The 14369-nt window shown below is 37.6% G+C and overlaps 1 protein-coding gene across 1 annotated transcript in view; it reads left to right on the top strand.

The window, feature by feature from the left end:
• Positions 1 to 14095, top strand: part of BLNK (B cell linker) — an 83536-nt gene extending 69441 nt beyond the window's left edge. Inside the window, exons 12-17 of the mRNA XM_053585245.1 lie at positions 1584 to 1668; positions 2395 to 2426; positions 5960 to 6036; positions 6919 to 7002; positions 8914 to 9069; positions 13751 to 14095. Coding sequence (XP_053441220.1) covers positions 1584 to 1668; positions 2395 to 2426; positions 5960 to 6036; positions 6919 to 7002; positions 8914 to 9069; positions 13751 to 13870 — 554 coding nt within the window. The 3' untranslated portion in view covers positions 13871 to 14095. The remainder of the gene's footprint in view (positions 1 to 1583; positions 1669 to 2394; positions 2427 to 5959; positions 6037 to 6918; positions 7003 to 8913; positions 9070 to 13750) is intronic.
• The last annotated feature ends 274 nt before the right edge of the window (positions 14096 to 14369 follow it).

The raw sequence follows: 14369 nt of genomic DNA, 5'->3' as shown, positions 1-14369 counted from the left end.
CTGGAAAAAACGCAGAAAAATCATCTAATCTTGTAATACCAAACATATAGAAACTGACATTCTGCACCCATCTAATTCTACACTTGAAGGTGCCCAAGGTTAAAAATGTTCTGAGTATCTTCACCAGGCCAAGTTCACATGGGCAGATCCTCACAAAGTGCTCTTGTTTCTTTGACGATGGACACGTGGATTTTCCTGAGTATACATACAACCTCTCTGTTTTTGTTGCTCCAGGAGGCTTTTTCCGAGGCATCACTCTTTTTCTGCTGTCTTGCTTTCTTCTGCTTGGCCTTTGATGTTTTCGTATTTCCATCCTTCCATTCCTTGCAGTCTCTCACGCCTATGGAGCGGAGAGCGTGAAGTAAGCCTCTGAGCCTCTGTGGGAAGTTAAGTACAACCTTGTGCAAACTCCTCAGCTGCTGGAACCTCCTAAAACCAGGAGAGAAGAGACTCACAGCATGCGCCCTGCTGCCCAGGTATCCTTGTTCTCCAAGGGCTCCAGTACAGGAGCTCGGCACACTGCCTCTTTGGTTACTTATTGCAGGAGCAGAGGCAATGGCCATCCAAACTCAGAGTGAAGGAGTGGCCTCTTCTGGCCTAGGAAGGAAGCCACGAAGACAGCAGAGGCAATGCAGGTGTGGTCAAAGCTCACAGGCTTTTGGGACCTACGTACTTATTCATTGTTTCTCCTCCTGAAATTACCAAGGTTTAAAGTCACAAGCAAAACATCTAATAGATGTTCTAAGTAACTTGCTGCAAATTCAACATATAACCTTCAGAGGCTCAAGGCTTCCAAACTTCAGTGCAACATGAAAATCCCTCAAATCTATCTTACCATATACTTGAATCTGAGTTTTTACTACTTTTATTCCTTTTGGGTTTCTATAGTTCTCTACTTTGCCTCTATACAGGAGACTCCTTCATAGACGTACCAAGATTTTAGCATACCCCCAGACCAAATTGGAGGGAAAGCAAAGCATGAAAATAATTTCCGATCACATTTATTAATGGTTCAGAAAGTTCACTATGGACTTCAACCAAAATTTCTTACATTTCAGATTTATTCTTACTTTCCACCCCTTCCTCTTCTGCTCAGGAAAACACAGTGAAATGCAAGGGAGATTAGCATTATTATAGCCAGTAAATGTTTCAAAAAGAGTAGATGTTTCAAACTCAGTAGTTTACCTCTCATCAGGAACAAACACATATACTACATCTGTGACTAATCAAGACACCAGGCTATTGTAATACCCTTGTGGAGGCTGCATGGAACTAGAGCGTGAGTTGCTTGGAGAATGGCTAAAACTTGTCTTCTGGCTCCCATCTGTACTCATACACTGAAAGGTCCAGACCCCACAGGTTCAGTCTCTCTATACATTGGCAGACGATGAACACAGAGGCAGGGCATGGTCCTCGTAGCCCAACACACTAGTGGACTGGCAAGTGCACAGACCACGGATATCCTAGGACGTGCCTGGGAAGACATCTGACCAAATTTGCTTCTTCTTGGCAGATATTGCTGAGTTTGGGGATGAGGACAGTCCTTTCACTCTAATCCTAATATGAGAATTTTCTTCATTCAGAGAAACCTATCCCTGCTGAACGCCATCGAGGGTCTAGTCACAGACTAGAAGCCGCACATTCACCAGTGTTTCCTCCTGCCCAGAAGTAAGAATCCTTTCCTTTAAAAATAAGTTACCCGGGCGGCGCCTGTGGCTCAGTGAGTAGGGCGCCGGCCCCATATGCCGAGGGTGGCGGGTTTGGACCCAGCCCCGGCCAAACTGCAACCAAAGAATAGCCGGGCGTTGTGGCGGGCGCCTGTGGTCCCAGCTGCTCGGGAGGCTGAGGCAAGAGAATCGCTTAAGCCCAGGAGTTGGAGGTTGCTGTGAGCTGTGTGAGGCCACGGCACTCTACCCGAGGGCGGTACAGTGAGACTCTGTCTCTACAAAAAAAAAAAAAATAAGTTACCCATGTGAACCCTTATATTAACCTGAAATAGAAAATAAAAATAAGCGTCCCCTCGGTGCTGCAGGAATTAACATGTACAGGGGCGTGACACAGCAACACTGGCTGGCAGGGCTTGGTAAAGAGACGATATTTTATTGTTTTGCCATTAAATTTTGAAAGATTTGAAGCACCGTAAACTATGTGGAGCTGCAGAGACCTGTAATTGAGCTACTTATTTAGTTGTATTTTAGTCTAGGCTCCTCCTCCTTTTTCAAAACTAAAGAGAAAAAATAATCCCACCTATCTTCCTTCAAGGTTTGGGTGCCTGTCCTATCTTTAGACATGTTTTACTTGGCCTTTGTTCACAGTATTGTCAGGGTAAACAGAAAGTCAAACTTATTCATGTTGCGCTTTGCCCTTTTATTAACCTGAAGTTCTTCCTTTCAGACACATCCACCAAAAACCCATCCCTCTGCCAAGTAAGTACGATGCAGTCGTGAAGAGCAATGTCAGGTGGTGGTCAAGGCTGGACCGTGGTGTCTGACAGACCTCCTAACTCCACACCGTCACTTCCAGCCAAGGATCTGGGTGTCTTCTTTTGCTAGTATCCTCATCTACAAGATGGAACCAAGAATATTTACTTCATAGAGTTATTTTGAAAAATAAACAGATTTGAGATAATTTTTTTTTTTAGTAATGATTTATATTAAGTCAATTTAATATGGGTCATGCATCTTTTTTTTATTTTTTACAAAAGCAGTACAGCTATTTTCAAAATAAGAAGATTAAGTAAAATAACATATGGAAAGTACCTGGTATAGTGCTCGCTAGGTTTTATAAGGTCCTCAACAAATGATAGCTATTTAAATTAAATCTAAAACATATTTGAATGATCATAAAACATATCTACAAAAGGTACCCTAAAGAGAGGATATGGCAAATACTAGGATAATTTTCCCAAGGCCAATGTTACCCTAAAAATACATGACTTAGATAAGTCAGGCTCACAGAATGTGACTAGCTGCCCAAACCTTAATTTGCTTTCTACCCAGTGTAGAAAAAAAAGAAGAAAAAAACTCTGCCTTAATAGATAATTTGGGATATATTTCACAATAATCAATATTAAATCCATTTAAATAAATAGGGTAATTGTTATGTACAAAGAGTAACATATATTTTTACTAAACATCAATTGTTTTTTAGGTTTGAATAACATTTTGTATTCATCTTAAATAAATAAAACTTTCAAGAATTTTTTTTTAATTCTGACAATACAAAGTGAAAATGATCTGGCTATGGAAACTTATTTTTCATTGATTAAAAAGCTTTTATATTTTCAACCCAAGTCATTCTTGTAATTGTTACTATTCTAGGCACCAGGAATACAAGAATGAATAAAATAAAGACCCTATCCTCATGAAGCTTCTATTCTATTGAAGGAAACAGACAGTAATAATAAGCACATAAATAATATCCTATCAGATAAATGCTAAAGTGCTATGAAGAAAAATAACTTATATATGTAAGGCAGAGTTTTTTCTTCTCTTTTTTCCTGCTTAGATGGGGGTAGATGGAGAGTCTCGGAGGCCTCTTTTATAATATGGGGATAAGAGCTCCTACCACAAAGAGCTGGTGTGAGAATAAAATGTGCTAACATGTTGAAAATGGAACAGGCCTGGCACAATTCAGGCTCAGAGAATGTCAGCCAGGGTGACTCTTCCAACTGGCCAGACTGCAGAAACCACCTGCCCTGTGTGGTATATCTTGGGGGAAAGTCTGCCCTCCCATTTACCTTTACTGCTTTTGTCTGGGAGTACCATCTCCTTAATTATGGTTCATCCTTCCTGGCCAGATGCATTGGCTGTGATCCTAGCATTCTGGGAGGCAGAGGACTGCTTACGGTCAGGAGTTCAAGACCAGCCTGAGCAAGAGTAAGGCCCATCTCTGCAAAAAAAATAGAGAAATTAGCCAAATGTAGTAGCAGGTATCTGTAGACCCAGCTCCTAGGGAGGCTGAGGCAGGAGTATCAATTGCGCCCAGGAATGGGAGGTTGCAATAAGCTATGATAATGCCTGGGCAACAAAGCAAGACCCTGCTTCAAACAAAAAGAAAAGAGAAGAAAAGAATACATTCTTCCTTTAGGTCGGTGGTTCTCAACCTGTGGGTCACGATCCCTTTTTAACAATGAAAATACATCACAGCATTAGGAAAGCTGAGAACCACTGCTTTAGGCCTTGTCTTTGTTGGGCCAGCCACCCTCCACTGCCCCCTCGTATTGCAATAGTGGCTGCCTTCTTTGTACACCCAGGGAGCTATTATATGATGCATTTAGTTCATCCAAAACTACTTCTGCAGACTTCTCTGTCTTGATAAAGGACAACTCTGGTTGCTTTGGTGAACAACCTTAGAGCCACCCTTAACTACTTTCTTGCTTTCCTCACACACCTTCCGGCTGCTCCTTTAAAGTAGACCCAGAGCCCAACCACTCTCACTACTTCCACTGCCGGGATCTGTTCCAAGCTACCTTCATCTCCTGCAAAGAACACTGAACTGGCCTCCCTCTCTGCTCTTGCCCGGCTCTCTTTCCAACCCAGGAGCCAGCGTGACCCTGTTAACACAGGCAGATCATGCTACTCCTCTGTTTATAATCCTGCAAAAGCTTCCCATATCATGTTTGTTAAAGCTCGAGTCACGTAAATCTGGTTCCCCCACGCCCTGTTGCCTTCTGTCTGACTTCCTCCCTTAATTCTTCTCCCCCTTTCTCACTGTCATCCAGGCACAATGGCTCCCTTGCTACTCCTTAAATGTGCCAGGCCCTCACATTCACTGTTCCCTCTGCCGGGAACATTTTTTGCTGAGATGTCCACATGCCTCCTCCCTCTCCACCTGCTGATCTTACCCAAGTGTCACCTCAGAGAGGCCTTCCTTCCCTGTTTTCATTTTTCTCCATAGGATTAGTGACTCTATAATGTTGTACATATATTTACTTATGTCTTTATTGCTTATCTTGGAATTTAAGCTTCCAGGGCAGGGCATTTTGCTGTTTTAAGGACATAAGAATGAATGAATACAGCTGTGTATCTTTATTTCATATGCTCCACATTTACATTATAAATTCCTTTAGGAAGTTTATGCCTCGAGGTAGTAATTCTCAAACATTTTGGTCTCAGGACTACTTAAAATCATTACAAACTCAAAGAACTTTGGTTTACATGCTTCTTTCTATTAACATTTAGTGTGTTGGCTCGGCACCTGTACCACAGTGGTTACAGCACCAGCCACATACACCAAAGGTGGCGGGTTCAAACCTGGCCTGGGCCTGCTAAACAACAATGACAACTGCAACAAAAAAAGCCGGGCATTGTGGCGGACACTTGTAGTCCCAGCTACTTGGGAGGCTGAGGCAAAAGAATCGCTTAAGCCCATGAGTTGGAGGTTGCTGTGAGCTGTGATGCCACGGCTATTGCTACGTAGGGCAATATAGTGAGACTCTGTCTCAAAAAAAAAAAAAAAAAAAGATTTATTGTGTTAAGAGTTAAAATGGAGACATTTAAAACATTTGTTAATCCATTTAAACAGTATATAATCGTTATATATAACATATTTTTATGAAAAATATCTATATTTTCCAAATGAAAATAATTTAGTAGGAGAATAGCATTGTTTCATATTTTATAAATCTCTTTAAAGTCTGGAGTAAAGACTCCAGACTGCTGGATTCTTATATCTTTTTCTGTACCCAATCTGATGCAACAATTTTTTCTGGTTGAAATATCTGAAGAAAATCAGGCTTCATAGAGACAGGTAATCAGATAAGAAAGGACTTTTTGAACACCTGAATGAATCTTGGGCATTCCCAGGGGTCCTTAAACCACATTTTTGAACTGGTGCCTTAAAAGATTTCTTTTGGTGTGCATGTCCCTGGCAGCACGCAGTACAGTGCTGGAGTCTGAGCATATTAATTGCTTAAAAAATAGTGAAGATGAGTAAAGGACTTTCGAATCCCTTTCAGGATTTCCAGAAGGAGGAAGCCCAACCATGGATGGGCCGTTACCCAGCTTTTCACCTAATTCCACTATTTCAGAACAGGTATGAAATGGTCTCTTAATGTCACTAAATGGTTACCAGGAACCCGCAGGAAAGCGCATGTCTTCTGAGAAGAGAGAGTTTGGAGTGAAGCTTGAAAACACAGTCTAAATTTAAATCAGTTTTTGAGTTGTCATTTGCTGATGGGCCCAGTTTTTTCAATAACTAAGACCTTGCTCTGCTCCAGTTGTATTCCAGATGGCCTAAATAACAATTAGAGTTTCTTTGAAATTAGCAAGGAAACCATGTTGACCTCATTGTTGTTCCTCTCACATAGATTTCATTTAAAGTTTGTATTACAATTGCCTTAGAATAAATCTGTGGAGGATTTTGATATTAAAACACATATAAGACAGCACAGTTTAATTGCACTTTTTACATACTTGTAAATCTAAAAAGACATGTAAAGATATAAAGTATGTAAACATGTAAAATAAGGAAGATAGTATATATCTTTTTTGTCTTCAAAGAAGGCATGTATTCTTTCTTGCAAGAATCAAGTAAGATAATATTTGTAACAACACTTTGGAAATTTTAAAGCACGCCATAAAACAACAACAAAAGTACAATGGAAAGAGGGATTATTACTTATTTAGGAGAAGGAAATAGATGGTTCAGGAATCTTAAGGGATTCCCAGTACTAAGTGTCATAGCTAAGGCCAAATTGCGGGTGGTGGGTGGAGAAGTCAAGGGGAGAAACAGTAAAAAAAAAAAAAAAAAAATCTTGTGGTTTATCAAAGGAAGCATAAAACTCACTTTCAAATGATTGGTTCAACTGTAGTGAGGCTTAGGTTGGTAATCCGAATGGGGCTTTGTTTCTGGTGCATAGAAGTTCAGAGTGGTTTGAGGACCCGCTCACACTCACCAATGCTGTCCATTTCACAGGAAGCTGATGTTCACTGTAAGCCATGGTATGCTGGTGCCTGCGACCGAAAGTCTGCTGAAGAGGCCTTACACAGATCAAACAAGGTATAATCATTTTTAACCTATATTTTGCCCTCAGCCTATAATAGGCACAGTTGTCTTTCTGATAATATCTTCATTAAATAATTGCAACAATTACAGACATAGGGATCTTTTTCCTTTACTACCCAAGAGAAACTGCCATCTTCTCTCTTTCAATCATCTCCCTCTTTCTTCCTCCATCTCATTTCTTTTATTATCTATTTTTAAAAAGTTTTATAGATTCTGCAGACTTTTTATTTTTAAAGTCTCAGAGTTTTGGCTGGGGCTCATGCCTGTAATCCTAGCAGTTTGAGAGGCTGAGGCAGGAGGATTGCTTGAGCTCAGGAGTTTGAGACAAGTCTGAACAAGAGTGAGTGAGATCCTGTCTCTATTAAAAATAGAAAAATTAGCTGGGCATTGTAGCTGGCGCCTGTAGTCCCAGCTACTCAAGAAGCTGAAGCAAGAGGATCACTTAAGCCCAAGAATTTGAGATCACTGTATGAGCTATGATGCTGCCACAGCATTCAATCCCAGGGTGAGAGAGTGAGTCTATGAAAACATTTAAAAAATTAAAAAAAAATTTAATAGTAAAAAAATTCTTATAGTTTTACCAGAATATGTCTGTGAGTTGATTGTTCCAGGTCAATTTTCTCAGGTAGACAGAAGCCTCTCATATCCAGTTAGTTTTCTTGGATTATAGTCTTAAAAGGTAGCTCTGTTTCATTGTTTTGTTATGCTTCTTCAAGGAGTCAATTTACATGCATTTTGGATCTGTTCTTGTCACTTGTTCATTCCAATAACCTTATTGTAACTCTTTTATTAAATCTCTCTTTTTATTGTCTTGGTCCAGACTTTCAATGCCATTTATTAAATCTTCATTTAAAGCTATAGTCCCTCGGACATATTATAAGTTTTTTCTTTATTTCTGAGATGAGTTTGTGTTTTTTCTTTCCTGAGTTGGATCAATTCCTGTTGCATTTCATTGTGCTTTTCTCCATTTATTGTTCATAATTTTTGAATTATAATTCTAGAATGTTTTTATAAAATATTTAACAAAATTTGGAGTATTAATTTACAGTTTTGGGAAAATGTTTATTGTTTTTATTTTATTTTATTTTTTTGAGACAGAGCCTCAAGCTGTCGCCCTGGGTAGAATGCTGTGGCATCACAGCTCACAGCAACCTCCAACTTCTAGGCTCAAGAGATTCTCCTGCCTCTGCCTCCCAAATAGCTGGGAGAACAGGTGCCCGCCACAAAGCTCAGCTATTTTTTGGTTGCAGCCATCATTGTTGTTTGGCAGGCCTGGGCTGGATTCGAACCCGCCAGCTCAGGTGTATGCAACTGGCGCCTTAGCCGCTTGAGCCACAAGTGCTGAACCGTTGTTCTTTTACATACAAATTCTTTGGGGAGAGAATTTTCATCAGCTGAAAGTTTTCATTTCCAATCTCTATTTTCTTCTTATAGTACTTTTGAATGGAATTTGATACTTTTTTTCCCCATAAGTAACTGGTATACATGGTTCCTACTATAGGAGAGTCCTATAGGTTTGATCTTAATGTCCATGCATACATATCTAAATTCTATAAACATAATACCTTATTAGCATATCAAAAAGCTAGTACTGACTTCACTCAGGGTTTTCTATGAGTACATATTTTGCTGGACTATTTTCTTTTTTTTTTTTGGCCGGGGATGGGTTTGAACCCGCCACCTCCGGCATATGGGACCAGCGTCCTACTCCTTGAGCCACAGGTGCCGCCCTTGCTGGTCTATTTTCTTGGAAAATAGTAAAACAAATTCTGATCAGTAATATAAATCAAGTAGCTAAAAATAATCATCTTTGGACTATATTATAGGTATTCTTCATAACTGATTTTTAACTTGTAGAAATATAAGTAATACCAACCATAATTATGTGTCTCTTTTATTAAACAGGACGGATCATTTCTTATTCGAAAAAGCTCTGGCCATGATTCCAAACAGCCGTACACACTAGTTGTATTCTTTAATAAGCGTGTATATAATATACCTGTGCGATTTATTGAGGCAACAAAGCAGTATGCATTGGGCAGAAAGAAAAATGGTGAAGAGGTCAGTAATTTCTCTTTTAATTCAACTCTACAAGTCTGCATTGAGCACAATGGCATCATGATGTATTAGGAACTAGAGATGAGGGGGAAAAAATCCACAGTACTTGGTCCTAGGCTTGGATAAATGTCATAAATAGAGAATGTTAAAATACTACTGTATATTTGGGCAACATACCCTTGCAGAAAAGAAGGAAAGGAAAAAATGTTGTGATGTACACCCCAGTCCTTTCATCCTCTTACTTACTGAGGTCAGTTTGACCCAACAGTTTAGTCCAGGGGCACCTATAAATCAAAGTTGGAATGTCAAGTAGAATAAGGTTGTCAGAATCAAAGTCAGAGTCTAGAGTTCTAAAGTTCAAGATCTAGAATCTCAACTCAGGTACCAGGTAGGTACTGGGAAGGATCCAAAAGAGATGCAGAAACTTGAGTCAGAACATTAGACTATAACTCTTATACTAGAATGAGTTTATGGGCATCAAGAAAGAAAACATTGAATGAATCTTAAATATTAACCAGACATGCATTTTAATGCCTTTTTAATGTAGACCAAACTCAATGCATATCAAATCTCAGTTTAGCTAGCCTATTCCTATAAATGAGCCTGAAATAGGAGCTGGAGTGACCTACCAATGATTCAGAAACGGAATAATATTTGTTCTGTTTCTGAATTATGGGTTGAATTTTAATAAATAGAATGAAGTTTGGAGAGAAGGAGGAGAAAAATAGAACAACCTAGGCAGAGAAAATAGTATTAAAAAGTTTAAGGTAAGAAATATTTCTTTTCAAGATTCCGTCAGGAAAAGCTACACCATTCCAAACTTGTTAGTAAGTGTTAGAATTGTTAGGTGTTATAATTCCTGAAGTGTCTGTCTTCCCCACTAGATAAAACCAGAGAGTATGTCTTGTTTATATCTGTATTTCCAGAATCACAGCACAATGGCCGACTTCAGTGCACACTTGATAAGTACTTATTAAATGAATAAACTGATCTGATTGAATGATTACAGACAGAATTTGTAAAACAAACTGAAAAAGTCTGGTGTGTTCTTTATTTTGCTTTTTAAAAAAATTATGGTTAAGGGGGCAGCGCCGGTGGCTCAGTGGGTAGGGCGCCGGCCTCATATACTGAAGGTGGCAGGTTCAAACCCAGCCCCAGCCAAACTGCAACAAAAAATAGCTGGGTGTTGTGGCGGGTGCCTGTATTCCCAGCTACCAGGGTGGCTGAGGCAAGAGAATTGCCTAAGCCCAGGAGCTGGAGGCTGCTGTGAGCTGTGATGCCATGGCACTCTACCGAGGGCGACAAAGTGAGACTCTGTCTCTAAAAAAAAAAAAAAATAAATATGGTTAAATAAATTAGACATCATGAAATTGACCATCCTAACCATTTTTAAGTGTATAGTTCAGTAGTGTTAAGTATATTATATTTATATTGTTGTAAAACAAATCTCCAGAACTTTTCAATCTCACAGAACTGAAACTCAGTCATGTTAAACAACTTTTCTCATTCTCCCTTCAGCTCCTAGCAACCACTTTCTAGTTTAAAGAATCTGGCTATTTTAGATACCTCATACTAGCGGAATTACCTACTATTTGTCCTTTGTGACTAGCTTATTTCATGTAGCATGATATTCTCAAAGGCATCATGTTGTAACATGTTACAAGATTTCCCTGCATTTTAAGGCTGCATAGCGTCCCACTGTATGTCTGTATTGTGTTTATCTATTCATGCAAAGGTGGACATTTGTGTTGCCCCACCTCATGGTTATCGTGAATAGTGCTGTTATGAATATGGGTATGGAAATCTCTGCAAGACACTGCTTTCAGTTCTTTTGAGTATATACCCGAATTGCTGGATCATATGGTCAGTCTATTTTTAATTTTTTGAAGAACTACCCATATTTTTAAATAGAAGTTGCACCATTTTAAAATTCCACTAACAGTACACAGAGTGCAGCTACTTCATATCCCCACAAACATTTTCCATTTTCTGTTTTTTTTATAGTAGCCATCCTAACAGGTTTAAGATTATATTTCTTTATAGTTTTGATTTGCATTTCTCTGGTGATTGGTGATGTTGAGCATATCTTCATATGCTTGTTGGCCACTTAGGTATGTAGATGTCAGGTTTGGACAGATGTCTGTTCAAATCTTTTGCCCATTTGTGTAGTTGAGTTTTAGGAGTTCTTTATATATTCTGGATATTAGTCCCTTGTCAGCTATATGACTTGCAATTATTTTGCCCCATTCTGTAGGTTACCTTTTACTCTGTTGATTTTACTCATTGCAAAAATAAAAGTTTTCACATTAGATTTAGTTTTTTCTATTTTTTCTTTTGTTGTCTATGCTTTTAGAGTTATATCCAAAAAATCATTGCCAAATCTAATGTCATGAAGTTTTTCCTGTGTGTTTTTCTCTAGGATTTTTATAGTTTGGGGTTTTATTTTGCTTTTAATAGTGTCTCAGGCAATTAGAAAATGTAAACCTCTTGAATTATAGAGCACAGGTCAAGATGAAATTTGGGTTTTAAAATACAGATTGCATTTTCATTTAACATTCTAAGCTTCCCCAGGGGTCTGACTCTTCCATGACAGGCTTAAGGGTGGGTGAGGGAGCTGTCCTATTTAGAGGTGCTGAAATTCTCTCATAAAATTTTGAGCTGTCGACTGGGCTCTGGATCTCCTTTTTCTGCTAGGAAACTCTGGTAAACAGAGATTCTTCTGGACCTAATGAATTTTTATCCCTACTTTTGAATCAGTAAATCAGAGTTTCACCTCACTCCCAACATATCCAGTCTATGGATTCCAAAATAAGTAGTATATTACTATAATGGCAGCTGGAGGTTCTGACAGTCAATTAAAACTCTTTCTTAAATTATCAACAATAAAAGATTCATGTCTCTTATGTATGGAACATCTGAATAGAAAATGAAAATTTTGGTTACATGGTATCAATCATGTGGACATTTATTAAAAGCCTATATGTCTGTATTTGTGTGTTTATGGGTAGAAAAATTAGGCAATTGATTATTTAACTTTTAGTGTAGGTTTTTTGGCATTGTGTTATACAGAATTGAATAATTTTCCAGCTTTGACAAATGTCTATTTTATTGGTCATTAGATTTTGAGTTTTTATTTTGAGTTTTATCAAACAAGTTTTTATTTTCTGTCTCAAATACATTGAATTAATATAAACATAAAAAAGAAAACTATGGGAAAAGTACAACTAAATTATGCTCAATTCTTCTTTCAATTAAATCGCAAATATTCTTCAACTCTACTCCCTACTTTTCAATTCCACTCAACTTTCTACTGTAAACATTTCATTCCTCAAATGCTACAACAAGGCAATACTCAAAAGTATTCAGGGATTAGATGGACAGAATGAGATATTTGTTTGTATAAGTATAGCAACTGTCTCCTATTCTTTCTGGGCTCAGAATGCTTTTTCTCTTGGAATCTACTTTAAACGGGTTGTACTATTTCACTTCCCAGCCCTTTAGTCTATAAATTTAACTTTCAACTGTATTTTGTTCAACATATTATACCAAACACACAAAATGAGTGTCTTGTGGGATTTATCATAGAAGAATTCCACTGGCAACTTCAAGAAGGCTGAATGATTGAATAGAAAGTAAGGAATAAAGACTAAAGGTATTTGAAGGTCCCTGTCTCTCACTTCTCCTCCTTGACCTTATTCAGATAGCCAATTAGCTAACAGACAACTGCAATTTCATTTGAAAAAATTGGCCAATATTATGACTATTTTACTTTATTCAAGAAGTAGATACTTGGAAACCATTTAAACAATTAATAAAGGTTTTTAATATTTTTTATTCCAGATGTTTGTCTTTATGTGAAAAATTGAGACAATAAAATCAATTGACAATAATTGGTAAACTCATGCCATTGTTGCAAAATAATTACCACCTTTTAAAAATGACTCTAAAAAATCATTTATTTGGTGATTATGAACTTGTAGCACTTCCATATAGGCACTGCATTTCATTTCATGGTCTTTGTTACATTTATTTTGTCTTTCATTTAAAACTTCAGTGATTTTTTAGAAAAAAATTGTGATAAAATTAAACCCCATAGAAAATAGGGGTTAAAACTTGGAAAAATAAATACATATAGTGAGAGTCTACCATGAAATTTCACTGTTAATTAGGCACTAAGTTAACTCTAAAGCTAACCAGGAGCCAAGTAACAATGGAAATACAAGGATTTGTAAAGCTTCCTTTATTTGTTCAAAAGAAACCCCATAATTTATGTAAGAAATAACTTGTTACTGGTAGTAAATTCTAAGACTAAATTCAAAAATTCTCATATCTGAGACTTATCGAAAGTAATAGATAATCTATGTTTTGTAAAGAATGTAAAAACATTCATTGTATGATAGTATTACATTTGACACTAAATATAAAACAAAATATTAAAATGTTATAACTCAGTGAAATAATTTCTTTAAATAGTTTTGCTCATTGGAGCTCTTAGTGTTTTTTTTTTTTTTTTTTTTTACTGAATATAGGAAAGTCCAGAGTCTGCCACCTTGAAGTTTACAGTCTTTGTTAGGCTGTTTTGGGCAGAATGTCAGCTGGAACCTAACAACTTTTACTAACTTGAGAAAGTGGCAGAAGATTAACATAAATGCCAATGTATAATTTATCTCTTTTCTTTCTCTAGTACTTTGGAAGTGTTGCTGAAATCATCAGGAACCACCAACACAGTCCCCTGGTTCTCATTGACAGTCAAAATAACACAAAAGATTCCACAAGACTGAAATATGCAGTTAAAGTTTCATAAAGAAAAAAAAAGAGGTCAAGTTTCTCCTCTTGAGAAAAAGCCCCAAAACTTCATATTTTGGATTTTGAATTCTCCAGTCGTAACATAGAAGGTGGAGGCAGCTCCCGAGGTGTTCATCCATTTCTTTGGACTTTTGCTACCGACTGCCTGACCTGATGAACTGTTAGTATCTGGTGAGGTTGAGTTATCATCCTACTAATATTCTACAAATAAACATCTTTATTTAAAAGAAACAGGTGTGAAGTATTTTTAGTTATTTAAGAAAAAAACACTCATTTTCAAAATAACAACAAAAAAATACTCTTGCATTTAAAAAAAGCTGCGGAAAATTTAACCCCTACCCCCAGTGATCACTAGTCCACTAATGTAGCTGGGTTCTCCACTGCTAATGCTTGATGATTAAATCTTGGTTAGAATTTTAATGTGTAGAAAATAAAATATTAGAGGTAATGCATGATATGTGGTATTCATGAGTTCCAACAAAAAAGATGTAATGGTT

The sequence above is a fragment of the Nycticebus coucang genome, chromosome 3 (genome assembly GCF_027406575.1).
Source record: "Nycticebus coucang isolate mNycCou1 chromosome 3, mNycCou1.pri, whole genome shotgun sequence".
NCBI lineage: Eukaryota > Metazoa > Chordata > Mammalia > Primates > Lorisidae > Nycticebus > Nycticebus coucang.
The sequence above is the reverse complement of the archived record's forward strand: the minus strand, read 5'-3'. Positions and strand labels throughout refer to the sequence as shown.